At 59.6% G+C, this 27,350-nt stretch overlaps 1 protein-coding gene across 6 annotated transcripts in view; it reads left to right on the top strand.

Annotated features, from left to right (window-relative positions):
* The window catches only part of RASA3 (RAS p21 protein activator 3), a 90,770-nt gene that overhangs the window by 46,606 nt on the left and 16,814 nt on the right, over positions 1-27,350 (top strand). For 4 of the 6 annotated variants that reach the window (XM_059902631.1, XM_059902630.1, XM_059902632.1 and 1 more), the window contains exons 3-15: positions 425-528; positions 9,212-9,306; positions 15,813-15,889; positions 20,595-20,675; positions 21,005-21,077; positions 21,701-21,777; positions 22,544-22,648; positions 24,094-24,250; positions 24,544-24,692; positions 25,216-25,330; positions 26,061-26,135; positions 26,754-26,877; positions 27,208-27,314. In XM_059902631.1, coding sequence (XP_059758614.1) covers positions 425-528; positions 9,212-9,306; positions 15,813-15,889; positions 20,595-20,675; positions 21,005-21,077; positions 21,701-21,777; positions 22,544-22,648; positions 24,094-24,250; positions 24,544-24,692; positions 25,216-25,330; positions 26,061-26,135; positions 26,754-26,877; positions 27,208-27,314 — 1,339 coding nt within the window. Of the gene's footprint in view, positions 1-424; positions 529-9,211; positions 9,307-15,812; positions 15,890-20,594; positions 20,676-21,004; positions 21,078-21,367; positions 21,586-21,700; positions 21,778-22,543; positions 22,649-24,093; positions 24,251-24,543; positions 24,737-25,215; positions 25,331-26,060; positions 26,136-26,753; positions 26,878-27,207; positions 27,315-27,350 lie in introns of those variants that run through there. The other 2 variants (XM_059902634.1, XM_059902635.1) reach the window with 2 other exon arrangements.

The raw sequence follows: 27,350 nt of genomic DNA, 5'->3' as shown, positions 1-27,350 counted from the left end.
GCCGGCCCCCCCCAGGACTGATCCTACCCCCAGGACGGATCCCACCAGGACTGACCCCCCTCAGGATTGATCACCCCCCAGGACTGACCCCCCAGGGCTGATCACCCCCCAGGACTGACCCCCCCCTCAGGACTGATTCCCCCCAGGACTGACCCCCCCAGGACGGATTCCCCACAGGACTGACCCCCCCCTCAGGACTGATCACCCCCCAGGACTGACCCCCCAGGGCTGATCACCCCCCAGGACTGAACCCCCCCTCAGGACTGATTCCTCCCAGGACTGACCCCCCAGGACTGACCCCCCAGGACGGATCCCCCCAGGACTGACCCCCTCTCAGGACTGATCACCCCCCAGGACTGATTGCTCCCAGGACAGGGGACGCGGCCTCGTAGAATCTAACGGTGCCCCTTCTGTCTGTGTCCAGCCCCTTCTACGGAGAGGACTTCTACTGCGAGATTCCGCGGAGTTTCCGTCACCTGTCCTTTTACATTTTCGATAGAGACGTTTTCCGGAGGGATTCCATCATAGGTAGGTACCGACCGACCAGGTGTTTTCTTCATTTTCTCCGCCTCTTCTGAACGGGGCTTATTCTGGCAGAATTGGGGCATCTCCCGGGCACCCCGTCTGAGCCGGTGAGCCACGCCAGCATCTCGCCTGCCCTTGCTGGCCGTCCCGGAGCTGCCCTGTCACTGTGTTCTGGGGCGACACCCCATGAGCTCACGCGGGGACACGGGGACACGCGGCAAAGGCAAACCATCCTTCAAGGCGAGAGTGGCGTCCCCCCAAACGACTCCCGAAGGCTTCTCCAACCATCCCACCACCCCAGGCCTTGCCCATCCCTGAACCCAGCACCCGTGTATGGGGGACTGGGATGGTATCGGGGTGCTCAGAGGTATTGGGGTGCCCTCAAGGTATTGGGGGTGCACTCAAAAGCATTAGGGGCTCTCAGAGGCACTGGGATACTGTCAGAGGTACTGGGGGTCTCAGAGGTATTGAGAGTCCCAGAGGCACCCACCAGCGTCCTGGAGAGAGTGAGGCCCACCTTGGATGTGGAGCAGCCCAGAGCCGCCCGTTTGGTGGGTGCACCTCTGTCCCAGGAAAACCCTATCCGTTCCCCGTGGCACCAGAATTAGACCCGAGTTGCCCAGTGTGGGCTCAGTTGTGGCCATGGGACCCCAGCTGATCGTCGCTGGCCTGGCTGTTCCTGGCAGGAGGCGTCTCGGTGCTTCGCTCCTGGACAGAGCAGTTGAATCTGGCGGGCCCCTGACTCTGCAGTCTCCCGCCCGCTCCTGGGGCGTCTGACCAGCTCCACTCACTGCCCATACGTGACTGGTCAGGGGTGCTTGCGCCCAGGCCTGCAGCCCTCAAAAAAAAGTCTGAAGGCAGCTCTGGAGCTGAGGTCCTTTGAAGAAGCATCCGGCAGCGTTTCCAGCACGTGGATCAGAGCTTCCCACGCTCGTCAAAATGCAGATGCTGGTTACTGGGTCTGGGGCAGGGCCCAGAGTCTGCATTTCCAGCAAATAGCATTCTTGGAAACCGCTGTGTTTTACGTAGACATCACCAGAGTTTGTTCAGGAAGTACACGGCCTAGATGACACAGCAACTCAGATCATTCACACTTGACTTCATTTAAGATGGAGCTGTGATAGGACCACTCAGCAGAGCTTTAACTCTGAAGCGAGAAGGATTTTCGCGTTTGCGGGGCCACTTCTGTGCTGCTCGTCCTGCAGGCCTGCTCCCTTTGCCCTCAGGATGGCGCCCGAACCCTTAGCTTGGCATCAAGCTCTGGTGATTCCTCCTCCAGCCCAGACATAGGCTCTGGCCCTCCCGGCTCCTCTCCCGGTGCCTCGCAGCCTGACGCCCACCTCAGGCCCTTCTCCAACGCCCACGTGGCTGCCGCTGTCGGCCCGAGACCCTGGTCAGCTGGGGGCTGCGCCTCGGTGTGTGTTATTCTCACCGTCGCCTGTGGCAGCATTTCTTTTGTGTCCACTGGACCGTACCTCCTGTGGCCTGGGGCTCTCGGAGCAGGGCCCGGGGGTGTCTCCGTCTAGCGCCTGCTGGGTGCACCAAGGTTTGTTCAAGGAGGAAAGGAGAGGAGCAGAGCGGTGGGTTGGAAGTTTACATGTTCCTGGATGGAGCTCACCTGGGTGACAGGTGAGACCCACAGGGAGATGCAGCGCTGGCAGGGTCGTTGGCTCAGGTTATACCAGAATGAAGAGGAATGTGACTGATCCTTGGAGGCACATGGGAGCTTTTTAGAGTGGTAATCCTAAGGAAAAAGGAATTTTAAAATATCTTTGCACATTTTAATCACAGAACCTGATCTGTGATTAAAATGTGCAAAGATATTTTAAAATACAGTTGGTTTGTGGGTTATTTCCCCTTATAAAAATCAAATAAGATGTTTATCAATCATTCTGTTTAAGGCACCTGCTATTTTTAAAGAGAACCAGCAAAATCATGGTTTAGCAATTCCTGGTGGCTTTAAAATTGGGACGTGTCAGGGTGCAACCAGATTTAGATGTTTTCAACATTGTTCTCACAGCCGTAAAAATAAGAGGCTGTCTGGATCTCCAGGGATAATTTGAAGTTATGACTAGCAATTATGTTGTTACCAGGATGAGAAACCAAGTTCTAGGGTATAAATTTGTGTCACGGAAACGAGCATAGATAGTGTCACCGGCTTCTCACGTCTGCCATGTGATCTGATGGCACCGCACCAGGTTCTCCCGGTGCAGCAGCACGTGGGCCCCCCCGCGGGCCGAGTCCAGGGGTGGGGTGTCCCAGGGAGGGTGTGGAGATGCAGTGCGGTGTGGTCGAGGCAGTGCTGGGTCAGGGCCACCGGCTCCACTTCCGGGGCGGGGCGTGGGCTGGTGGGGCTCTGGGGGCCCGGAGCCAGGCCCCCCCCTCTGCCCCACTCCGGCTGTGGCCCTGCTCATCCCACCATCTCCCCGCTTTGTCCCTCCAGCCCCGCTGGCAGGGGCGTCCTGCAGTTTCTCTATTAAAGGGTGGGGGTGTGTGAAGTGAGACCTTGATCCTTTTGTTTATAGGCCAGGGTTATCCAGGTATAATTTGCACACTGTGCCCACTGCAGGGAAGTGCCACCGTTTACCCGCTCGTCATTCGACGGAGGTGGGGTTGTGTCCTGCTTTTAGTGGTTGTGAACAAAGCAGCTGTACACATTCTTGCCTAGATCTCTGTGTTGGCAGATATTTTTATTTCTCTTAGAAAATACCTAACAGTGAGATTGCTGGGGCGTACTGTAGGTTTTAAAGGACAGCAGAATTTGCCATCCCAAATAGGCCACTGTGGCATAGCGATTTGTTTGAGCTGAAGGCAGTTGGGAAGAAGCAGACACAAGGAAATCTCTCTACCCTAAAAGCAGAACATAAATTCGTCCAAATCCGAGACGACCCTAGACCCTTGTCAGCCCAGAGGCTACGCCAAGGAACCCACACAACGAGCCTTCCAGACCATTGGCTCCCACATACATTTACCTTCCTAGAAACTCAGAGTCCTTTCTTTGGTCTTGTCACTTCTCTGAAAATTGGTGGTGGTTGTTTTAGGTTAAGATGCTACGAGTTCCAGCCACCTCCTTGAGATACTCATCACCAAGTTTCCCCCATGTATATCTGAGATATGTTAATAAACTTCTGTTTGTTTTTCTCTTCTTAATCTTTCTTTTGTTAACAGAGCCCCAGAGAACCTAAAAGAGTAGAAGGATAAAGATTTTTCCTCCCCTGCAGTGTATGTTTATCTTTATTAGAAACTGACAAACTGCTTTCCTGAGTGCACCATTTTGAATTCTCTCTGGCACTTGTATCATCAACTTTTATTTTTGATTCATTTTTGCCCTTCTAATATGTGTGTAGTATCTTATTGTAGCTTTTACTGCTTTTTCATGATGAAGAATGATGTTGGACATCTTTTCATGTGTTTATTTACCATCTGTATCTCTTCTTTGGTAAATCATTCAAATCTTTTGCCCTTTTAATTGGATTTTCTTATTGAGTTTTTAAAGTTTTAAAAATATATTCTGGATACAAGTCCTTTATCAGATGTATGTTTTGCAAATATTTTCTTCTAGCTTGTGGCTTGTCTTTTCATTTTCTTATGAGTGTCTTTTGCAGAGCAGAAGTTTTTAATTTTGATGAAGTCCAATTCATCAAACATTTTTTTCTTTTATAGTTTGTATTTTTGATGTCACGTCTAAGAAATCTTTGCCTACCACAGGGTTGTGAAGATTTTCTTCTAGAAAGCTTTTGGTTTTAGCGCTCATGTTGCGATCTATTTCAAGTGAATTTTACATATGACAGGCTTCGTTTTTCTCCTTACAGGTGTCCAGTTGAATTACCGTAGCACCTTTTGAAAGTCACTGACTTTATATGCATGGGTCTATTTATTATGGTCTATTTATGGTCTATTTATGGCTTCTGTGTTCTGTTCCACCGACCTGTATTCCTTTCCTCACACCAACACCAAACTGTCTTAATTCCTGTATCTTCACAGCAAGTCTTAAATCAGTCGTGTGAGCTCACCAACTTTATTCTTTTCCAAACTTGTTTTGCTATTCTAGGTCCTTTGAATTGTCATTTACATTTTCAGTCATCTTCTCAATTTCCAAAATGACTGAGATTACACTGATCTGTAGATTAATTTGGGGAGAATTAGCATCTTAACAAAACTGAGTCTTCAGACCCTCCAGCATGGCATGTCTCTCCACGTACTTGGGTCTTTAATTTCTCTCATCAGGGTTTTGTGATGTGTTTTCAGCACACACACACACACGTGTGTGTGTGTGTGTGTGTGTGTGTGTGTGTGTGTATACATATAATTTATCCCTATATTTTATGATTTTGATAGAGTAGACAAAGATTTCTGGGATAGTACACCAAAAGCTCAAGCCATAAAAGCGTCATTTTGTGGATGTGCTGTTGGTATCTTTTCAATTTCAGTTTCCATTGTCATTGCTTGTGTGTACAAATACAATTGATTTTATGTATTGACCTTTATTCTAAACACACCTACTCTGCCAGCTTTTCTTGTCGCTTTTCCTATAGATTCTATGAATAAAGACTTATTTCTTCCCTTCAAGTCTACAGGCCCTTGTTTCTCTCTCTTGCCTCTGTGCACTTGCTGGACACCAGGGTGAACAGGAGCGATGAGAATGACATCTCTGCCCCCTGCCAGGCCCGGGGGGCGGGGGGCATCTGGCTGTCCCTCCTTAGTCACCACCCTGCAGGTGTCACCCCTGGCTGCCCACCTTCCCGCACCCTCTGACCTACCGTACCTGGTTCCCCACGTCACATGCTGCCTCTTGAACTACCTGATGTGCTTCTCTCTTCTGAACAGACCCTGGCAGGTACGGCACCCACCCATTACCAGAGGAAGTAATACACGGGGCTTTTAGTGGTGGAAAGGCTGCCACACCACTCTGTCCTCGTCAGAGGGTGAGGCCCAGGGGGCATAGTGACCTGATGTCACTCAGATCGACTGGGACAGCTGTGGACTGTGACACATCAGGCACGTTTAAGTGGGCCTTGTGGTCTGCAGGTCAGGTGCTCCCCAGGACAGCCTGTGGGAACACTACCTACCTCTCACGTGTAAAGAGTGCATGTTCATGTGTTCTTGATGTGGTCGGTCTCTAGAGGGACAGACCGGCAGCTGGTGACAGAGGTGACCCTGAGGTGGGACCCGTGTAGCAGGGGAGGGAGAAAGTTATTCTTGGCTGTATTTTACATCCTTTCTAATGTTTCAGACTTTGTTCTGGTATTACCCATTTAAAATTAAGTACTTCCAAAAATAAAGAATAATAATGATGTGTAAGTTGTAGGGGTCATATGAGCATTAAATATGTGTCTCCTCCCTGTTCCAATCAAAGCTCATAAAAACATTGCAGTTACTTAAAATTTCAGACTTCAAATGTGACCCTCCTATCCAGCTGAACTAATCGTGGAGTCTGCAAATTTCTTTATCCCTTTTTAGTGGAATATTATTGCCCAATTTAGTTCCAAGAAATGTTTGTTTCTTGTGGCTTTATTCCTGCAAGACTCAAAATTATATTCCCATCGGGGAAAGGGGTGGAGTTTTGCAGGAGCCAAGCAGAGAGAAAGCCAGGGGCTCTGCCTGGTGACAGGTGGTTAGAGGTGGTGGGACCCACCTCAGGACCTCGGCGGGATGCCCCCAAGACCAGGAGTGGTGGGAGGGGAGGGGCCTGGGATGGGCCGGGGTTAGGGTGGGGTTAGTCCCTGGGACTTGACGCTGGCTGGAGAGAGGCCTGTGTGGCCTGTAGCTCCAGTTCTCTGAATCCCTGTGGGACACCCTCTTTCTGCAGCCTGTGTGCTCTGTGTTTTCTGCCCTCCGCCCCTGCCCTCCGCCCCTGCCCTCCGCCTACGGACTCTGCATGCCGTCGCCTCCCTGCCCTGTGGGGCCTGCGGCTGGGCAGGACTTGGCTGCAGATGGTTCTGCGTGGCCAGAGCTGAGCCAGCGAGGTTGATGTGGGCAGTGGTGTTGACCCTCGGAGCCAGCTGTGCTGCGTCCACCTCGCAAGTGGACAGAGGGCTGGCCTTTCCCAAGGCTGTGTGACGGTGGGAGGTGAGTGGAGGGCCGAAGTGAGCGTGCAGAGGTGCCGCGGGCACAGTGGGCAGGGAGACGGGGCTGCTGCAGGTGACGGTGGGGGGTAAACAGACCCGACCCCGCCACGCTCAGCCCGCGGCACTCGGGCCGGCGTGTCCCTGCTTCGTTTCCAGTTTCCCGTCTGTGCCCGGTGGGTGCGCCTATCAGGTCTGGAGACCAGGCGTGAAGACTGCAGGGTGAGACCCTTCTCTCACCCACCTGGGTTCCCCGGCTGGACCCCTACACAACTAGACAGAAGATGGGCTAACAAGAGAGAAGCAAGCATTTTCTAACGCCTTTCAAGCGCACGTGTCTGGAGGAACCTCGGCGTCGAGTAGCTGGGAGCTGGCGACACGTGGGCCCGCGGTGCATCTTAGCAAAGGGACGGCACATCCAGAGGAGGCACAAGCCAGAGGAGAGAGGTGCAGCTGCTGGGGCACCGAGCGGTGGAAGGGACCGTGGAGGCTCCCGGGCGGGGTGTGCGCACGGGCCTTGGGCCGACGCCCCCTCCTCACGGCCGAGCCGCCCTCGCCTCTCCTCGCCTCTCGCTCTGAGACGCGCCGCGTGTACGTTGGGCGATGTCCTGAGCTCCCCCAGGAGCCAGCTGCACCAGCGTCCTTTCCCTGAAACCTACCGGCCAGCAGGTGGCTGGGCCCCAGCGAGGCCTCGTGTGAGCCTCCGGGCGCAGCACGGAGACGGCCCTGCGGGCCCCGGGGGAGGCTGAAGGGGAGGTGACGTCGCAGGAGGGCCGCGTGGGACGGGGGCGTTTGGGGAGAAGAAGCGGTAGGAGAAGCACGGAGGGCAGAGCCGCAGCGACGAGGCCCGAAGCCCGTGGGCGGACGTCTGCCACGTCTGTGACCAGCGCGCCCCGCCTCGCCCCGGGGTTGCTGCAGGGCGACGCGAGGGGAGAGTGCGAGGGGCTGGCGGGCAGCGAGTGTGGGCAACCACAGGACCAGCTGGGCGTCAGGCCCCGCCGTGAGGCCGCCGGGTGCTTCTACTCAGAAGCGCAAGTCTGTGAAGAAACAGGAAACGGAGAGCAGTCCCGTCGCGGAGAGGACTCTGCGTCCTGGGTGAGGGCAGGGTGGGCCGGCCAGCTCGGGGCTCCGCAGGGTGGCCACAGCGGCCTGGAGAGCGTCCCAAGTAGCAGATGACGCGGGGGAAACGGCGCCAGGGGCCCAAAGCGTCTCCTTTGGTAACTGGACCGCGCTCCCGAGTTAGGCGGTGTGTCCTGGGCTGTACACCAGGAACAACTGAACTTAGAAGGTGTTTGCTTTCATGTTGTCCTTTATCGTTCCTGCTTCCGTATGTGATTTACAATGTATGTGTGTGTGTACACGTACAGTGTACGTGTGTGTGACTGTGTGTGTGTGCGTGTGTATTGCATGCATATACGTGTGTACGCAGGGATGCTCACGTGGGCCAGCGTCCGACTCCCCTACCCTGGTGGGCAGCGTGGTCCCCGTGCTCGAGGCCACGGGATGTGGGGACAGGAGGACAGCCCAGTGCCCGGTGCCCTCTGTCCCCCCAAGCTGTGGGGTGTGTGCTTGCTAGCTGCCACGTATGTCTTTGGAATAAATAAGGTGAATGAACAATGCATGACGGTGGTAGATGGATATTTAAACACTATAAATCTATGTCAGGTAATGTACATCACACACGTATATTTACGTGTGTATTTTCGTTGAAATTCTAGCTCCTAAGTACCAAGCCTATGTCAGGAATGTAAAACTATTGAGAGCAGACGTCCTTAAACTTTGGGACCCACAGAAGTTCCCTGGGGACCTCGTGAAAACGAAGATTCCAGGGCCCCACCCCAGAGATTGTTTTCTCACGCAGGGTGGGGCCGGGGAACTTGCATTTAGGAAACTCTCCAGCTGTTTTGATGCAGGTGGCCTGTGATTACACTGTGAGAGACACTGATTCATAGACCCAGGCGGGCGAGAACCCGGCTCACTCCACGGGCCCGACAGGAACACGTGTGCACACGTGCTGCATAAGCTAAATGTACGCACACGCGTGTGCACACTCTGTGAGCCGACTGTGCACGCTGCCTGTGAGCTAGACGTGCACACACGTGAATTCTAAGCTACAGCTCGTACGGGCACACGCGCATGTCCAGGGACTCTGCAGCAGAGCCCTCCCAGCAGACGCCACCTGCCTCCCTCTGCAGCTCGGGCTTCGGGGCTGGGGGGGCCGTGACGTGGCTTCCTTGGGTGCCTGCTCCCTCCCCATCCCACACGCCGCCCTCCGGCCCTGAGCCGTGCACCTGGCGGAGCCGCTCTCTGACCTGTAGGATCTGCGCCGGGTGCCCCCATGTCCCGCAGCCTGGGTGACAGGGGAGAGCACGCACCCCCGTCACGCCCAGGCTGTGGACACCGTGGAAGTGACCTCGAGACGGGCTCTGCTCAGGGTGGACGTGGCACCTCCGAGATGCAACGTGGCATCTCTTGCCCTTACTGCGTCGTCTCTTTCCCGACGATCTGCTCTGGATTTCCCGTTTGGAGTGACTGGCAGTGGTAGTGGCGACTGCTCCCAGCCCCGCTGGGTGGGTGGGTTGGCGCCCTCGTGACTGGTCTCCTCTGCGTTGATCTTCCAGGGAAGGTGGCCATCCGGAAGGAAGACCTGCAGAAGTACCACAACCGGGACACGTGGTTCCAGCTGCAGCACGTGGACGCCGACTCCGAGGTGCAGGTGAGGCCTCGCGGGGCCCGCGGGACGTGGGGGCCTTGGCGGAGGAGGCCCGACAGCGGTTAGAGACATAGACGCTGGACTCCGGTCTGCAGAGGGAGCGAGGCTTAGCAAGCTGTCCCCTGCGTATGTCCTCCTGGGCTCGTGCATTTGGTTTGTTCCGTTGGTTACTGTCGGACTTACTCGTGCAGCTTAAAAAATGTAACATGCGAAAGAATGCGACACATAATTGAAGGTAAAGAGAGAATAGGTGAGAAAACGTAAGGCTGTGGGCCTTGCCCACTGGAGGTGCCCGCGTGTGTTCCGGGCTCCCTGCCCTCAGCAGGGCGGGGCTGGAGCTGAAGGGAGTGCCCGGAGTGATGAAGTCACCGTGGCCTGAGCGTCCCTGGGGCTCGCCCAGTGCCCTGGCGATGTGTTAACTGGGAGTGACCCCTTGACCAGTGCAAGGTGCCCCCACCCCGGGACAGGGGGTTTCTCCCCCAGCTGGGCCGCTCCCCATGCCCAGGGTCCAGGAGATGCCCGCCGGGGGGGCCGCCTGCATCTTCTCTTCTCTGGTGACCCCGGCCTGAGTTTCCGGTCAAGCCCGTCCCCGAGCCCGGGCCATGCCTGCAATGCCGGGGCCAGCGCCGAGCCGGGCCTGCTCTGAGCTCAGCAGGGTCAAACAGCAGGTGTCGCGGACAGAATCCCCAAGTGGGCACCTCGCGAGGCCTTCCCCGGGCTCCCGGCCCAGCGTCAGCGCGCCTCCCCGTGGGCCTGGGGCCATGGCCGAGCTCGAAACTGCACACCGGCGGCTCAGGGTGTCCACCGCCGAGGCCCCTGGTGGCCGCCGGGGCCGATGCTCAAACTTCGACAAAGAGGCAGCCAGAGGGACGCCTTGAGAAGCCTAGCCCAAGGGGCATCGTAAGCGTGCTTCACGCTCAGTTAATTCCAACTGAGGGGCCCACACGTGCTGTGGAAATTGGGGGACCTGTGACTGCTCAGAACTAGTCACGGAGCCCCAAGGCCAAAAGGACAGCGGCCGCTGCTGCTCAGGTGACCAAGAAATCGCCTCCTTAGGAAGAAGTTTCCGGACCCCTGTGCGGTGTGTGCTTTACACCTGGGCCCCGCCTGCCTCCGTCACCGTCATTCTTGAGAGATTCCGCCTGTGGCCGCAATGACCCCGCTGTTTAGTCCCCAGATTTAAGTTCTGTTTTGTTGGCAAGTGTAGCTTTTCCTTTTTCTTGCCTTTTCAAAAAAAACACAACTTTTAATTTTGAAATGGTTACAGAGTCACGGGAGGCCACAGGAAATACTGCACAGGGGGTAATGGTTAGTTAGCAAGCTGTGTGTTCTCCTGTTTACACTCAAAGACTGAAAATAAGAAGCAGGGCCATGTCCCTACTGGGTCCCGCAGTGACATCCGCATAACTGGTACAGGGTCCCCGACCCCATTCAGGTCCCACCAGCCCCGCGTGTGCCTGCATGTCCCCGTGGGTGCGTCTCACGCGTGTGGCTGTGTAACCACCACTGTCCAGATCCAGAGCCGCTGGGTCACCGCAGCCTTGGAAACATGACGCATGTGTCCACCTGCAGCCTGAGGACGTCCGGGCCATTCCCGGATGGTCCCCGTGACGTGGGTCCCGACCCACTGGTGATTCCACGGAAGCGGGACTGTGGGTGGTGGCGGCCACTGAGTTCCAGGCACCGAGCAAGTGCTCTCCGGAGGGGACTTGCCAGGTGCCACGGGCAGCAGCCTTTAAAGGGGCAGTTATGCACCTTCCCTGCAGCTACGAAGGTCAGGGGACACATATGGTTTCTCCAACTATCTGCTCACGATTCACAAAGGCAGCAGAAAGGGAGTGTCACAAAGCCAGGGCCCACGAGAGACCAGCAAGTCACGGAACTGGGGGAAGAAGAGGAGTGAAAGAACGTCTGGCTTCCCTCTGGAACTGATGTTTGTAAAGGTCTCTGGTCAATCACTTTATTAAAAAGAACCCGTCGCTTCTGCTCCTTCCCTGTCCCCGGCTGGGCACGTTCTGGATGAGGCAGTCGGCAGGGACGGCCCTACCCGTGGTCCCCGCTGGGCAGCAGTGGCCAGAATGCGTGCTCACGTCCGCGAGGGCCCCTCCCGATCCTCCAAGGACGCCGGCAGCCGCAAGCTCTGCGTTGAGCGGCTTCTGTGAAACTTGTTCTTGGAGCACATGTTCCGAAAAGGCAGAGGCAGGTGGGCTGCCCCAGCAGAGCCGCAGCCCCCCAGCCCGTGGCCTCTTCTTGCACCTTTAGCGACAGGGCAGTAATTGGCCTCATAGTGGGCGCCCTGGGAACGTCCTCTGTGTGTCTGCCGTCCTGTCTGAGGATTTCCCCAACAATCAGCGCCTGCAGCCATACACCTGCAAGGACCCGAGAGTCTTTCTCAGGCTCGGGAGTGTCAGAAGGAGAGGAGGGGGTGGCCCTCGCCTCCCCTCGAGGACGCGGCTGCTTCTCTTGGTCGCCCTCATGTCCCTGCCCCTTCCCGATGCTCTCGGCTCCGGTGGGGCTGCAGGTCCAGCACTCAGTCGCCGGCGCCCTGGTTTGCTCTTGCCTGACCTCCGCCCAGCCTCGCAGGCCCTGTGCAGAATGAGGACAGGGCAGCGATGGCTCCTGTGCTGCTGGGCCCCTGCCTGCGGCCACGGGCGCTGCAGACCAGAGACCGACACCTTCCTGAGAAAATTGCACAGGAGCCGCCAGTGCTTTTCTCTCTTAATTAATAAACTTTACTTTTCGAGCAGTTTTATCTTTGCAGAAAAGTTGAGGGGAGTGTATGAAGAACCCCGTGTACTCCTCCCCCGACCACTGCTAGCGTCCTGGGTGCATTTGCTATGGCTGATGCCTTATATTCCCTGAAGCCCCCGGCTTACAGTGGGGTTCACCTTGGGCTCTGGGCCCCCATGGCTGACAGGTGGGTGACATCTCGGATCCCCTGTCGGAACCACTGCTGGTTTTCTGCAGCCAGGAGTGACGGCCCTGCTTTCATTTCTGTTTTTTCTTAGCGGGGCTAGAACTTTACCAATTTTATTGATCTTTTCAAAAAAACAGCTTTGGTTTGTTTATTTTCTGTATTGATTTCCAGCTTTCATTTTCATTGATTTCTGCTCTAATTTTTATTATTTCTTTTCTTCTGCTCACTTTGGATTTAATTTGCTCTTCTTTTTCTAGTTTCCTAAGGTTAGAAACTTACATTATTGATTTTTGCCTTTCGTCTTTTCCAATATATGCATTCACTGCTTTAAATTTCCCTCTAAGCATTGCTTTTGCTGCATTTCACAGATTTTGATGTTTTATTTCATTTTCACTTATGAAAAGAAATGAATTCAAAGTATTTTTTAGTTTCTCCTGAAACTTCTTCTTTGGCCTGCTTGTTATTTGCAAGTGTGTTCTTTAACCTCCACATATTTTGGGATTGTCTAGCTATCTTTCTGTCACTGAGTTCTAGTTTAATTTCCACTGTGGTCTGAGAGCAGCTGTGATGTGATTTTTATTTTCCTAGACTTGCTGACGTGTTTAAGACCGGGTTGGTCTATCCCAGTGGATATTCCGTGAGGGTGGGTGATGCAGTTCAGTCCCAGCTGTTTTTTTAAACAACTTCTTATCATTATTCTCCTTAAATGAGACTGGGAAAGACCATGAAATCAGCATTTTCAATGCTCTGTCCTAAGGTTTCTCTTCTCATACACCAACATAAATGCGAGGACTCCGGCCAAGTCTCAGTACGTCCTGCCTGGGCTAATTGTTAACGAGCACGATTCAGCTGGACCCCCCTCCGGGGTTCCGGCCCCTATGGGAGGCATGGTCACCTCTGCCCTCAGCCTGGCAGGTGGGCCTCTGACCGCCTCCCTGGGGAGAGGGCTCCCGCTGGAGTCAAAACAAGCAGAGGGGGCAGTTTTGTGTGTAGCTGTGCATCCACGGAAGGTCGCGTGCCCTGCAGAGGCCGAGCCTGGGAAACCACACTTCCTGCCTGCCCTGTGCAGGGTGTGGCCCGCGGCACCCCGGGCGCTGGTGTCTGCGGTGGGATTGTTTGTGCAGTGAGCATGGGTGTGAGCTTCTGAGCTGCAGATCCTGGGCTGTTCTGCAGGGGTTTCTCTCCGAGATGTGTGTGTGTGTGTTTTATTTACCTCATATCAGCCTCCCCCAAACCCCCCGAAATGTAACAGCACGAATCAGCTGGCAACATCTGCCCTCTCCTGGAGGACGCGCTGCCCCAGGAGAGGAGCGTGAGCGGCCACAGTCCGCGTCCGTCCTCCACTGGGGAGCAGGAGCCCGGACGGCCGGCGGCGCCTCAGCCCAGCGCCCGGCGCCCGAGGCTGGGGCAGCTTCTCGGAAGCCGGTCGAGCAACACTGGGGATGCGTCGGTCTGAGGGGCCGTGGTCCACCGTCTGCCTCAGAGCGGGCGCCCGTGCACCTGGGGCGCGACGAAGGACACCAGGCTGACCGGGCCGCCAGTGACAGCTGAGCTTCCTGCTGGGCTGGTTTCCAGGCCGTCAATCTATGCGTTCTTATTTCATTGTAAGGACGGCAGTGCCCGCTCCGGGGACAGTGCCGAGGGTGGGGTGGCTCAGGATGCACCGCTGGCCTTTGGGGACTTTGTTTTTTCCACCCGCACAGGGAGGCCGCCCACCCCCCGCCACTCCCGCCCCAGTTACCGGCCCCAAGGATTCGCTCTCGGACCAGCCTGCCGCGCGCGAGGGTCGCGGTGCGCGGTGGACCCTGTGTCCGCGCCTGGCGGGTGAAGGGCGCTCGGGCAGACGCCCCAAGCCGCTGTGGGAAGAGCCGCTGCTCTAGGCGAGTGCGGCCCCGCGAGGGGCGGGCCCCGTCAGAGCCTCCGCAGATACAGATGTGACTCCGGGTCGGGATGCTGGTGTCGCCCGGGCCGCGCGGCTGTGATGCCTGCGGGCTGGTCCTACCTCGCGGGACTTGTCGCGGGTTGCCTGCCCGCAGGTGAGGGCAAGGCCGGGAAGGCCGGCACCCAGCCCTGCCCGCGGCTGGGGGGCCTGGACGCGTCTGCGGCCGTGAGCGCCGCCCGCGGCCTGGGCTCCCCACAGGGAGGCACATCCGTGTCGTCGGGAGCCCGTGTCAGTGTCGTAGGTGAGGTGTCTGGTGCGTGAGGCCGGCCTCCCCCCGTGCTGCTGCGGCCCGGGGCAGCTGCTCGCTTCCAAGCTCGCGATCCCGGAGCTGGTTTGCTCTGAGTGGGAGAGGCTATCCTGGGGAGCTCGTGTCACCTACCAGTGCGGGGCCCGAGAGGTGTGTAGGAGACAGGAGGGCCTGGGGTGATGGAGGCATCGCCCTTGACCCTTCTCACGGCCAGACCCTGGTTTCTTGTTTATTTTCTCTTGTCTGGCGGGCGGGGCTCTAGCTGGGGGTGCTCCCCGCGCCCCCCATCCTCAGGCTGCGTGTCCCGGTCCAGCCTCTCCCTTTCTCATAATCGGTGCTGCTGGCGTTTTGTCGAAACGCTTCTCTGGTGGCTCAGGTCAAGCTTAGAAGCAGCAGGTGGGAAGGTCTGGCTGCTGTTGGAGCGGCCTTCCCTGGGGCAGAAGAGGAACAGCAAGGATCCCGGGCCCAGGAGCCGCTGGCCAGGTCAGCACACGCCCCGTGCAGACGGCCCGGGCCAGGGCGCTGGATGCTTCCGCGTGGGGTAGGGGTCCCGCGCTGCAGTGGGCGGCTGTCGGGGCAGTGACGGGACCGTGCGGGGCTGAGCGCCCCACATCGACCCCCCAGCTGGCGAGCCATCCCCACCGCATCCTGGGTTCTCCTGAGACGTGGCGGCCCTCACAGGCTCTCCCCAGGCCGCAGGGTCCAGGGGTTTCAGTCGGAAAGGACCTTGGAGACAATGGATCCAGTTCACCTCCGTGTCTAAGGAAAGTCAGTTTAATTTAAACTAACGCTCGCTCACGGAAACACGAGCATCATGCATCCCCCTGTTGGACTTTTCGGGAGCTGGTCTCCCCCCTTCTCTTCGTGGCCCTGATGATGCCCTGGCCGTGTCTGCCCTGCCCACTCGCCGTCCTCAGCCGGCGCCCTTTGCACAGACAGACGGGTGGAAGCACAGCCTCGGCTGCTCCATTACCCCAGCTGCTGTGCCCCTCCTCCCAGAGCACGCGTGAGCGTCCGCTTCCTTCCTAAGGAGCAGGGCTGAGGTTGCTGGCCTCCGACCCTGCCTGCCGCAGACGCAGAAGCACCGAGACGCCTGGGCAGAGCTGCCCACGCCGGCCCGGGGCCTGCGGCGTGTGAGTGAACACAGCCCAGAGCAGACCGTCAGGCCCATTTGGGACACTGCTCCCTCCAGCACCTTTTCCTTTTCTTTCTTCTGAAACAGTGCCTGCTGTCAGCGTCGTGCCCGATGGGCTGGAAGCTTCTTTAACTCTCTGGGATCTGAGCCGGGCGGCTGGACGCGCGTGGATGCCACGCAGGGTCGTGTGTCACCAGTCTGTGATCGGAGCCCAAGAGCTCCCGCTGCTTGTGGCCCCCCTGTGACCCCCTGTCATTGTCACTTTCAGGGCAAGGTCCACCTGGAGCTGAGGCTGAGCGAGGTCATCACCGACTCGGGTGTCGTCTGCCACAAGCTGGCCACGCGGTAAGACACGGGACGGCGCCACGGCCTGTCTGCCCAGGACTAAGTCTAACCCCCAGGGAGCGGGGTGGCTCACGTTTTTTAAACAAATGACTCAGGATTCCCAGGCTTGGGCATTCCCCAGATGACTTTCTTAACATCCTTGCTCACCCTGGAGGTGACACATTTGGCTTTTGCAAATAACCAGTTACTCAGGGCGACGTTTAGGCAAAGAGGTTGGGGCGTGGAAACGGTGAGATGGGGGCAGAGCTGGGGCCTGACCTCAGACCTCAACCCCGAAATCGGAGCTCCTTCTACCCTGTATGCTTGATGAGTGTGCATGTGTGTGTGCAGGTGTGAGTGTGAGAGTGCAGGTGTGTAGGTGTGAGTGTGCACGTGTGTGTATGGGATCGGCTTAGACAAATGCCTGGGATGTGAATGTACCTTTTCCAGTGAAATAGGCTCTGGTCAGATGTGCTGCAAGCAGCCGTGACCCCCAGGTTATACAGCAGAGCCGTGACCCCCAGGTTGTACAGCTGAGCCGTGACCCCCAGGTTGTACAGCTGAGCCGTGACCCCCAGGTTGTACAGCTGAGCCGTGACCCCCAGGTTGTACAGCTGAGCCGTGACCCCCAGGTTGTACAGCAGAGCCGTGACCCCCAGGTTGTACAGCAGAGCCGTGACCCCCAGGTTGTACAGCTGAGCCATGACCCCCAGGTTGTACAGCTGAGCCGTGACCCCCAGGTTGTACAGCAGAGCCGTGACCCCCAGGTTATACAGCTGAGCCGTGACCCCCAGGTTGTACAGCAGAGCCGTGACCCCCAGGTTGTGCAGCTGATGAAGTGACCCCCAGGTTGTACAGCTGAGCCGTGACCCCCAGGTTATACAGCTGAGCCGTGACCCCCAGGTTGTACAGCTGAGCCGTGACCCCCAGGTTGTACATCAGAGCCGTGGCCCCCAGGTTGTACAGCAGAGCCGTGACCCCCAGGTTGTACAGCTGAGCCGTGACCCCCAGGTTGTGCAGCTGGTGAAGTGACCCCCAGGTTATACAGCTGAGCCGTGACCCCCAGGTTGTACAGCAGAGCCATGACCCCCAGGTTGTACAGCTGAGCCGTGACCCCCAGTTGTGCAGCTGGTGAAGTGACCCCCAGGTTATACAGCTGAGCCGTGACCCCCAGGTTGTACAGCAGAGCCGTGACCCCCAGGTTGTACAGCTGAGCCGTGACCCCCAGGTTGTACAGCTGAGCCGTGACCCCCAGGTTGTACAGCTGAGCCGTGACCCCCAGGTTGTACAGCAGAGCCGTGACCCCCAGGTTGTACAGCAGAGCCGTGACCCCCAGGTTGTACAGCTGAGCCGTGACCCCCAGGTTGTACAGCTGAGCCGTGACCCCCAGGTTGTACAGCAGAGCCGTGACCCCCAGGTTATACAGCTGAGCCGTGACCCCCAGGTTGTACAGCAGAGCCGTGACCCCCAGGTTGTGCAGCTGATGAAGTGACCCCCAGGTTGTACAGCTGAGCCGTGACCCCCAGGTTATACAGCTGAGCCGTGACCCCCAGGTTGTACAGCTGAGCCGTGACCCCCAGGTTGTACAGCAGAGCCATGACCCCCAGGTTGTACAGCTGAGCCGTGACCCCCAGGTTGTGCAGCTGGTGAAGTGACCCCCAGGTTATACAGCTGAGCCGTGACCCCCAGGTTGTACAGCAGAGCCGTGACCCCCAGGTTGTACAGCTGAGCCGTGACCCACAGGTTGTACAGCTGAGCCGTGACCCCCAGGTTGTACAGCTGAACCGTGACCCCCAGGTTGTGCAGCTGGTGAAGTGACCCCCAGGTTATACAGCTGAGCCGTGACCCCCAGGTTGTACAGCTGAGCCGTGACCCCCAGGTTGTACAGCTGAACCGTGACCCACAGGTTGTGCAGCTGGTGAAGTGACCCCCAGGTTGTACAGCTGAGCCGTGACCCCCAGGTTGTACAGCTGAGCCGTGACCCCCCAGGTTGTACAGCTGAGCTGTGACCCCCCAGGTTGTGCAGCTGGTGAAGTGACGTCTGAGGGAGGGGGGTGCGATGTGCCCATGACACCTGTTTTCCTGTTGTGCGTTTTGCATCCAGGTGTCAGCGTGTCAGTTTTTCTTTTTCTCCGGGACGTGTAACTGCAACTGGGGCCAGTCAGCGTGTTGGTTAGCGCCTTCCTCACGGTGCTCTGTAAGGAGTGGGAGTGACATTGACGGGCAGCTGCTGCCCTGTGTCTGGCAGCGCTTCTCCGAGACGCCAGCTGCGGGAGGGACTGCTCCCCCGTCTGAGCTGTTGCCGGGAAAACCGTTATCTCTGCGGATCCAAAATGCACTGCCGTCCCAACCTTCCCGATCAACAGCTGAATGTGATAAAAATGCGTTTGTCTTGAGCTCTGGGCTTTGGCACAGGGAGGGGGCGAGTGAGCCCCTTCTCATGCTTCCAGCCCCAGAGGCAGCAGCCCCCCGACTGAGGGAGGGTCGCCCTTGTCCTGAGACCTCCTCCCACCCCCCCGCCCGACGGGTCGCCCTGTGTGTTCCTCCCATGAGTGACCCACCCGCTGTCCCTGTGGCTGCCAGGCCCCCGAGCCCCCGGGGGCTTCTCGGGGTGTCAGCCCCTTGCACAAGCTCTTGGCTGGCTCAGGGTTCTGTGCCTGTCCCTGGAAATGTGCCTGAAGATACTTGTTTAGTGACGAGTTAGTTCACAGAGGGAGGAAGATGACCCAAGACCAGGTTAGTAGCAGGGAGAGAAGTGCAGAAATTCCAGAAAGAAGAGTGGAAAGAGAAAGAGTTGCAAAGATTCACTCCAGTCCCTGAAGGCCAGCCTGTCTAGCGGGACAGAGCAAAGTGGTGGAGAAATGGAGAGAGAAGGGGCCACACGCTCCAGGGAGCAGGAACGGAGGAGGCGGGCCCTCGCCCCGTGAGAAGAGTTCCAGTAAAGCGTCAGGACCACCAAGCTCCCGAGAGGGGCAGAAGCCGCCCAGGCCACCCGGCGTGCAGGAGTGAGCGAGGAAGCAGGGCACTCAGACCCGCGGCATCCGAGTATGGGGTTAGGGCTCTGCTTCCAGCCAGGATGGGACAGGGGGACTCACCCGCCACAAAGGACTAAGGAGCTGACGCCGTGTGAGCCAGCCTGCAGATGGAGGGCGATCGGCCCCCAAGTGGGGAAACAGACAAGGTCGCCGCAGGCCAGCTTTCGTCCTGGAGGTGCGTCGGCGACACGGCCAGCGAGGCGTCCCCAGCAGAGCCCAAGGCGGGTGAGGCGACAGATGGGAGCTGGGGCATCAAGGCCACGGTGGGCACGGTCTGCAGGGGAGGGGACTTCGTGGCACTCCCCAGACCTGCGAGAACGGGCAAGGTGGGGTCCCTCAGGGCCGGGCAGGCGAGGGGGCAAAGGGGCGACGGGGCCGTAGAGCTGGGGGTCATTCGAGTTTCCACCAGCCCAGTGGAGAGCCTGCGCTCACTCCGACCCTCAGCACGGACTCCAGGGGCCACACCGGGTGGTGGGGCCGCACTGTCCCCGAACAAGGCTGCTGGCACCTCCCGGACAGAGCCGCAGACGAGAATTGCTCTCCAAACAAGAGACCCCAACCACTGACAGCGCGGATGAGCCCAGAATCTGGGCACCAGCGACGTGAAGTTCACAGCGTCCAGCATCCAGCCAGAAGCAGGAGCAGGAGCTGTCCAGCGACAGCCCAGGGTGACAGCCCAGGGTGACAGGCGAAGGAGTGACGAGGGCGGTCCAAGAGCGGGAGTGACTGCGGTCCAGAACCCAAAGGAAGCCAGGCGCCGGGGCGGTTGGCAGAGTGAAGCCTGAGACGGGGTCTCCCGGCCCGAGAGGTGCGTTGCAGGCAACGCCCGGCCTAGGGCTCTAAGCCCCTGGAGTGCCGGGCCCTCAGGTCCCCGCCGATAACACAGACTTCGCCACAGTTCCTACCTGGCAGACCGGGCCGGGCGGATCTCTCTCGAGCTCCTAGGAAGGGAGGGCAGGGGCTTCGCTCAGGGAAATCTCCACTGTGGACGAAGAATGTCAGCTGCCGTATCAGTAAACAAAGGGTGTTGCGGCCCCCAAGCCTGCAGCCACTGCAGCTGCCTCCACGGTGCCCCTGCGGGGACTCCGGATGGGAAAGCACAGGACGCCGGCCCCAGAGAGCTGAGGTGCACATCAAAGGAACGATTTCAGTGAGCCCAGACTCCCGCACCTTCCCACACACAGAGAAGCGCTACATTCCTTAACTGGAGATGTCTGGTTTGCTTTCATTAACAGTAATCTTTTGATGTTCCGCCTACCTGGTCTTTGTTGCAGAAACTCCTCTATATCCTGCCTGCCCCCCAACCTCTTCAGAGGAGCCCCTCCGAGCCTTCTGAGAGGCTGCGTCCCGGGCTTGAGTCCTCAGAAAGTCCACCAAATAAAACAATTCTCAACATTATTTGTTGTGCGTTTTTTTGCAGTCGACACCAGCAACGTGTCCTCCGCAGCCGGGCTGCTTTTCCCTTTTCCCTGGATGCACGCACACCTTCTCCTGCCTCCAGATGTCTCCTGACTGCTGACCAGCGCGTCCATCTCTGTTTATCAGACGGGAGCCCCCGGGGAGCACTTTGCAGGGCCTCGGAGCTCTTGGCCTGAGCTGTGGAGACAGCTGCCCTCCCGGACCCCAGGGTGGCCTTGAGAGATGGCCCGCTGGCCTCGGGTCCCCTCCTGACCTCCCACTTCTTTCCTCAGCATCCTCGAGTGCCAGGGCCTCCCCATCGTGAACGGGCAGTGTGACCCCTACGCCACGGTGACCCTGGCGGGGCCGTGCAGGCAAGTACAGCCTCGGCTGGGAGGGGGGCGAGGTCGGATTCCCCACTCGGGAAAGCAGGTGAGCCAGACGAGGGTGTGCAATTTTAACTTCCTTTTGTTTCCTGTATTGCCCTAGAGTTGCTTTGTAAAAAAAAGAGCCTTTCTGATGTTCACGTTGGGTATCTTTGGCTCAGTAAAGGGCCCTGATTTGCATACCGTCTGGGGTTGGAGACAAACAGACAGGCCCGTAGGCCGTGGTGACGTGCCTGCTGGGTGGCCCAGCCTCAGCCAAGAGATTCGGCATCAACAGTGCTTGTTTTCCATCCTGATCCTTCCCCCCTCGATTACAGGTCGGAAGCAAAGAAGACAAAAGTGAAAAAGAAGACCAACAACCCCCAGTTTGACGAAGTGTTTTACTTTGAGGTTGGTGTTTCAGTGGCACAAATGCAGTTGAAACGCACGCCCCAGGGTCTTTGGCAAAAAGACCCTCAGTCACTTACTTCTGAGCGTTCTGGGGTGCTGTCCCCCCACGTGAAGACCCCCTCCTGCCCTGCAGCTCGAATTCCTAGGAACTGTCCTTCCTTCCCTGGGCAGAAAGGCTGTTTGTTGCTTCATGACCCGGTTTTGAGTTGAATGCTGACAAATTAATACTTCCCAAATTATCAAGACATTGATGTTTTTTGGTTTGGTTTGGTTGGTTTGGGGTTTCTTGGTTTTTGCCTGCTACACCCAGTCTTCCCTGAGCAGTGGAGGGAGGCTTGTCTCACCGGAAGCAGTGAGGGTCTTGAGGCAGAAGAGGAAGTGCATTCAGATGAGAGCCCCCGGCTGCCCCCCAGAATGTGAACCACCAGCAGGACGGCGGCGTGGGGGCCGAGGCCGGAGCAGAACCGCCAGCCGCCGGCTCCGCGGCCGCGGCCCCGGTGACGCGCAGGTGGCCGTTCTTCCCCCGCAAGGGCCGGCCCAGATGAGCACAAGGGGGCCTTGCTCCCAGGGAGAGCGGGCAGCCAGGGGCAGCAGAGGCCTGACGGTCTCCCTCCATCCCCCAGGTGACCAGGCCCTGCAGCTACAACCGCAAGTCCCACTTTGACTTCGAGGACGAGGACGTGGACAAGCTGGAAATCCGGTGAGCGGGAGGCGCTCAGGGTCGAGATTCCGGCTCGGCGGGGCGGCCTGCTTGCCTCTCTCCTGCTTGCTTTTTGCTTTGTCTTTAAACATTGGGGAATGGACAGAAAGGAACTTCAGTTTTCTGGATTATTTTAACGTGAGGATGTTGGGTGGTGGCGAAAGGGCAAAGGTGGTGTGTGTTCGCCTTGCAGTGTCTTCCGGGCTGAAGGGCGACGGCTCCGAGCCCCTCTGCGTGTGCAAGGCCCGGCCTGGCTCGCGGTCCCGCTGCTTCGGGGGCCTCGCTGTGCCGGGTCGCAGCGTCCGCTGGGGGACTCACCAGCCCTCTTGCCACGCCGGCCGCAGCACCGCCCCCATGTCAGGGGACAAATCATAAGCCTGAGGCTGGGGTGACCGCGTTAGGTCTGATGGGCCCTGCTCACGAGAACCGTAGGGATTCTCCAGATTTGACATCACTTGAAATCTGCTTTCCTGTGGGTCAGGGTTTCCCGAGGCGCCTGAGGTTCGGAAGCTCAGAGGGGGCAGAATCGGGTCCCTCCCGCGAGCCCGGCCTCGAGCAGTGACAAGCCGTGGGGGTGGGGCTCCAGGCAGGCGGGCTTGTCCCTCCAAGGGCCTGAACTGCTCCACCTCACGCTCCAGCCGTGCTCAGTGTGGCCTTCAGGCCCCGTCCCGTCCTGCCTCGGGTTCTCTGGGGAGAGCTCAGGGGCGCCGGGACCCCGCCCCTCCTCGCCGCCCGGTAAGAGGCCTGCACAACTGCTGTTTTCCAGGGTGGACCTCTGGAACGCCAGCAACCTGAAGTTTGGGGACGAGTTTCTGGGGGAGCTGAGGGTCCCGCTCAAGGTGCTGCGGCAGTCCAGCCCCCACGAGGCCTGGTGAGGGCACCCAGGGCCCCGCAGTGGCCTCCGCACGGAAGGGGGCCGTGCCAGCCATGCCCCGCCGCACTCAAAACCCTCGCGTGTCCCGGAGACCAGCGTCCTGCGCCCCATCTCCCTCTCTCATCTCCAGGGCACCCGGTTCCCTTTCACCAGGGCTTCCAGGTCACATCACGTGACAGGGAGCAGATGCCAGTCTCGGCCGCTCCGGCCCCAGACTGGCTTCACTCCCCACGTCCCCGCAACAGACGCTTGGGCGGGGGCAGGTGCACGCACCCCACGCCACACACCAGAGCCCTGCATGCCTGCAGACCCGGGTGGGTAAAATTTGGTTGTGCCCTGGGGAAACTGGAATTCCTGATTCAGTGCCCCAGGCGATCCTGCTCAGCCAGCAGCCCGGCCTCGTGACGGGGCTGTGACGGGCAGCCCCCGGTGGCCAGTGCCTCAGCCCACGGCGCGCCGCCCGGCACGTGCGCTCAGAGCAGCCGGGTGCCTGCAAGGCCGCCGGCTGTGCCGGGAGAGGGAGAGTGTCCGTCAGGAGCACCGCTGGGTGCCCGTGTGCCCGGGGCCGCCCGCCCTGCAGCACAAGCCCCCCCCCCCCCACGGCGTGCACTGATGAGGGTGATTCCACCCGGGCTCTGCTCAGTGCTGGCCGCTGTCGGGTGTCAGTGTTCAGGGGTAAATTATTTTACTGCAGTTTCCTAAACTTCTCGCGACCCCTTCCCCTGTCCTACCTGTTGCTCCCACCCTCCCGCTTCCCCACCCCAGCGTCTGAGTCTGTGGCTCTGTGTGATCAGCGCGAAGTACACAACTGTGGGGGGTGCCCGTGCAGGCGCTGCGGGGGTGTCAGATGGGGGACCCCCCCAGGTGCCCGGACCCTGCGGGGGTGTCAGGTGGACGACCCCCCAGGTGCATGGACCCTATGGGGGGTATCAGATGGGGGACCCCCCAGGTGCCCGGACCCTGCGGGAGGTATCAGATGGGGGACCCCCCAGGTGCCCAGACCCTGCGGGGGGTATCAGATGGGGGACCCCCCAGGTGCCCAGACCCTGCGGGGGGTATCAGATGGGGGACCCCCCCAGGTGCCCGGACCCTGGGGGGGTGTCAGATGGGGGACCCCCCAGGTGCCCGGACCCTGCGGGGGTGTCAGGTGGACGACCCCCCAGGTGCATGGACCCTACGGGGGGTATCAGATGGGGGACCCCCCAGGTGCCCGGACCCTGCGGGGGTGTCAGATGGGGGATCCCCCAGGTGCCCAGACCCTGCAGGGGTGTCAGGTGGGGACCACTGAGGCAGAGGGACCTAAGTGGGGTGTCCTGCAGAATCTCCCGAGTCCCCTTGCCTCAGACCCCAACACAGCCTGTGACGGGAGGACCACCCAAGCGGGGTCCCCGGGGGAGCTGCTGCCTCATACTGCCTCGTTTGGTCCGTGTGTCCTGCACCAGGTACTTCCTTCAGCCCCGGGACAACGGCAGTAAGAGCCTGAAGCCGGAAGATCTGGGGTCCCTGCGCTTGAATGTGGTTTACACGGAAGACCACGTCTTCTCCTCCGACTACTACAGCCCCCTGCGGGACCTGCTTCTGCGGTCAGCGGACGTGGAGGTACCTGCGTGGCCCGCGCACCGTGGCCCCCCCTTGGGCCTGCCGTGTGTTCGGGACCGTCTGGGTCTCCCTCTGCTGGGGATGGGAGCCCTCACGCCCCCCGCAGCGAGAGCCACAGGACCTGGCGCCGCCCACGCCTGGCGCTCTGTCTGACTGTGACCCCAGGGTCGTGGCCCTCTGTTCAGTGGCCCCGGTGCTGTGTGTGGGTGGGGGGGGAGGCGCAGACCCGCCGGGCGCACGCGGAGCAGGGGTCTGGGCCTGGGGCTCGCCTCCTTCACGCCCTGTCTCCCCAGCCCGTCTCGGCGTCCGCGGCCCACATCCTGGGCGAGGTCTGCAGGGAGAAGCAGGAGGCGGCCGTCCCGCTGGTGCGGCTCTTCCTGCACTACGGCCGGGTGGTGCCCTTCATCAGTGCCATCGCCAGCGCCGAGGTCCGGAGGACCCAGTGAGTGCCGAGCGCGCCCCGAGACCCTCCGGGGGTCCGGCCTGGTGAGGGGCTGGACGGGGGTCCGGGCGGCCAGAGGAAGCCACACGGGTCAGGGTTCCTTCAGAGACACACTTGCTCTTTTAAAAATGCGCCTTTTCTCCTGGGAACGGGGAGGCACGTGGCACGGAGGGGTGAGCCGGGCACCGGGTGCCTCGGGGGCGGCTCCATCCCTGAGGCTGGGGCCGCGGCCCTTCTGGGGAGGTGGGCTCTGCTGGGAGTGGCTCCCTGGGACCGTTGGCTCAGAAAGATCCAGAGCATGCCCTGCTGGAGGTGTCGTGAGGTGGGGCTTTGCCTCCCGTGCTGACCCCAGGCCCTGAGGAGGCGAGGGGGCGCGTGGCCGCTGCGCCCTGGGGACCCGGCGGTGGCCGCGGTGGGTTTGTTACACGGCAGGCAGGCCCAGGGCTCAGGCCCCCGCTGCGAGGCGTCGGTCAGGTGGCCTCCCTGCCCCCTGGATGCCTCCCTATCCGACACTGTTTTCCAGGGATCCCAATACCATCTTCCGGGGAAACTCGCTAACGTCCAAGTGCATTGACGAGACAATGAAGTTGGCGGGGATGCACTACCTGCACGTCACCCTGAAGCCCACCATAGAGGAGGTGAGGGGGCGCTTCTGGCGGGCCAGAGGGTCCCGAGGGAAGGGCAGGCAACACAGAGCCCGCAGCCCTGGGCCCCGCCTAAGCCCAGAGCTGTGGGCGTCACAGGGGACACGCACTGCGTGTCCTCAAGCTGTCCACGTCAGCTTCTCCCCGGCTTCCCAAGGGGACCTTCTGAGCATCCCAGAATCTTCCTTGTTTTCTCAAATTAGAAAAATACTTAAGCAAGTCCATCATTCCGCTAAGACAGAATGACACACTAGAGAAAAGCTGGTTCTTCGAGGACGCCTCCTTCCCCGAATCCGCGAGGGCGGAGAGACAGCCCTGCTGCTGTTTCCCCCCCACCCCAAACCCCTGCCCCGGGTTAGACACCCTGGGAGGAGTGACCCTCCATCTCTTACTGACCCCTTCTTGGGAGGGGCTGTTTCCCCCAGAACAGTTTCACCAAAAAACAGGTCCTTTGCGGTCCTTGCGGACCTTTGAGGGAATTGAGAATAGATTCTGGTTTGATCTGTGAGCCAAACCCTGAGAGCACTTTGAGGTAAAACGCTAATAAACTGGTGAAGCCTCATCCCGTGTCAGCCGCCCGCGCTGCAGTCTCGAGAAGGACCGCCCCTCCTAGGCCGGGCCTCACGCTGCCCCTCCTGGACCAGGCCCGCCTCGCCCGCCGTGACCCCGCCCACCTGGGCTCCGGCCCGGCTCACGCACTGCGTGTCCTCAACGCTCTCCGCAGATTTGCCAGAGTCACAAGTCCTGTGAGATCGACCCCGTGAGGCTGAAGGACGGTGAGAGCCTGGAGAGCAACACGGTGAGGCCCGGCTCGCCCTCCGGCGCCTTGGACGCTGCGACCCCCGGGATGGTGGGCGGTGGCGGGCGCCTGAGCTGCAGCAGCGTCGGGGGAGCACCCCCCCGGCGCCAGCCACCACCTCCCCTGCTCTGCGCCCGGCCTGCGCCTCCCGCCACCCATAACCGGGACCCTCCCATGGGTTGGGGGCGTCTCCCTCAGCTCAGCAAACACAGGTCCCCAACCTGGGCCACCTCTGGCTGCTCCCGGAGCTCTGCCCCAATTTTTAAAACAGCTGAGTCCCTGTTTTCATCTTTCCGTGTGGTTTCTTCACGCGAATCACACCAAGTCTTTGCCTCTGAAGAGCAGAGACCGGTCCTGGCATTCGGGAGGTCACATCGCTGCGGGCGCTGCCTCTAGGCTGTCGGTCGATGTGGGGGACACAGCGTGCTCCCTCCACCCGCGTCCCTGGTTGGTTGCATGGGTCACTGTGGTTGCAACGCGCTGCTCCTGACCCGCGACGGGAAGTCTGTCTTTGCTGCTCTGGGGCCCCAGCCCCGCCCTCGCCCCTCCGGGCGGCCGTGGGGTACGGCCGCCCAGGGGAGTCGGGAGCAGACGGCACTGAGCCCCCCCCCTTTGCAGGAGAACCTGCGGCAGTACGTGGACCGCGTCTTCAGCGTCATCACCAAGTCGGGGGTGAGCTGCCCCACCGTCATGTGTGACATCTTCTTCTCCCTGCGAGAAGCGGCCGCCAAGCGCTTCCAAGGTGAGTGCTCGTGGCGCTCACGCCGTGGGGACGCCCACACCCCTCAATGGACGGAGGCCTCCAGGTGGAGGACAGACGTCCAGGGCCCTGTAACGAGGGTTCTGACCCCGTAGCCAGTGGGCGGGGTCAGGCACCAGCATGGGGGCTGCGCGGCGGGCAGGGCCCCCGGCTCCTGTCTGCACTCGCCCCTGTGTGAGTTGGGCCCCAGCCCCACCCGGAGGCCACAGCCGAGCTTTGTCCCAGTGGTTCCCAGTTCCTTCCTGGCCCCCGGTTATTCCCTGCGGCTCCAGAAGCCCGGGTGAGTCGGCTGTCTCTGTGTCCTGGCCACAGATGACCTGGACGTGAGGTACACGGCCGTGAGCAGCTTCATCTTCCTGAGGTTCTTCGCTCCAGCCATCCTGTCCCCCAACCTCTTCCAGCTCACGCCCCACCACACGGTAAGTGAGCATCTGTCCTGTAAACTAGTCAGCCAG

Source organism: Balaenoptera ricei, chromosome 18 (genome assembly GCF_028023285.1).
Source record: "Balaenoptera ricei isolate mBalRic1 chromosome 18, mBalRic1.hap2, whole genome shotgun sequence".
In the NCBI taxonomy this organism is placed as follows: Eukaryota; Metazoa; Chordata; class Mammalia; order Artiodactyla; family Balaenopteridae; genus Balaenoptera; species Balaenoptera ricei.
The sequence above is the reverse complement of the archived record's forward strand: the minus strand, read 5'-3'. Positions and strand labels throughout refer to the sequence as shown.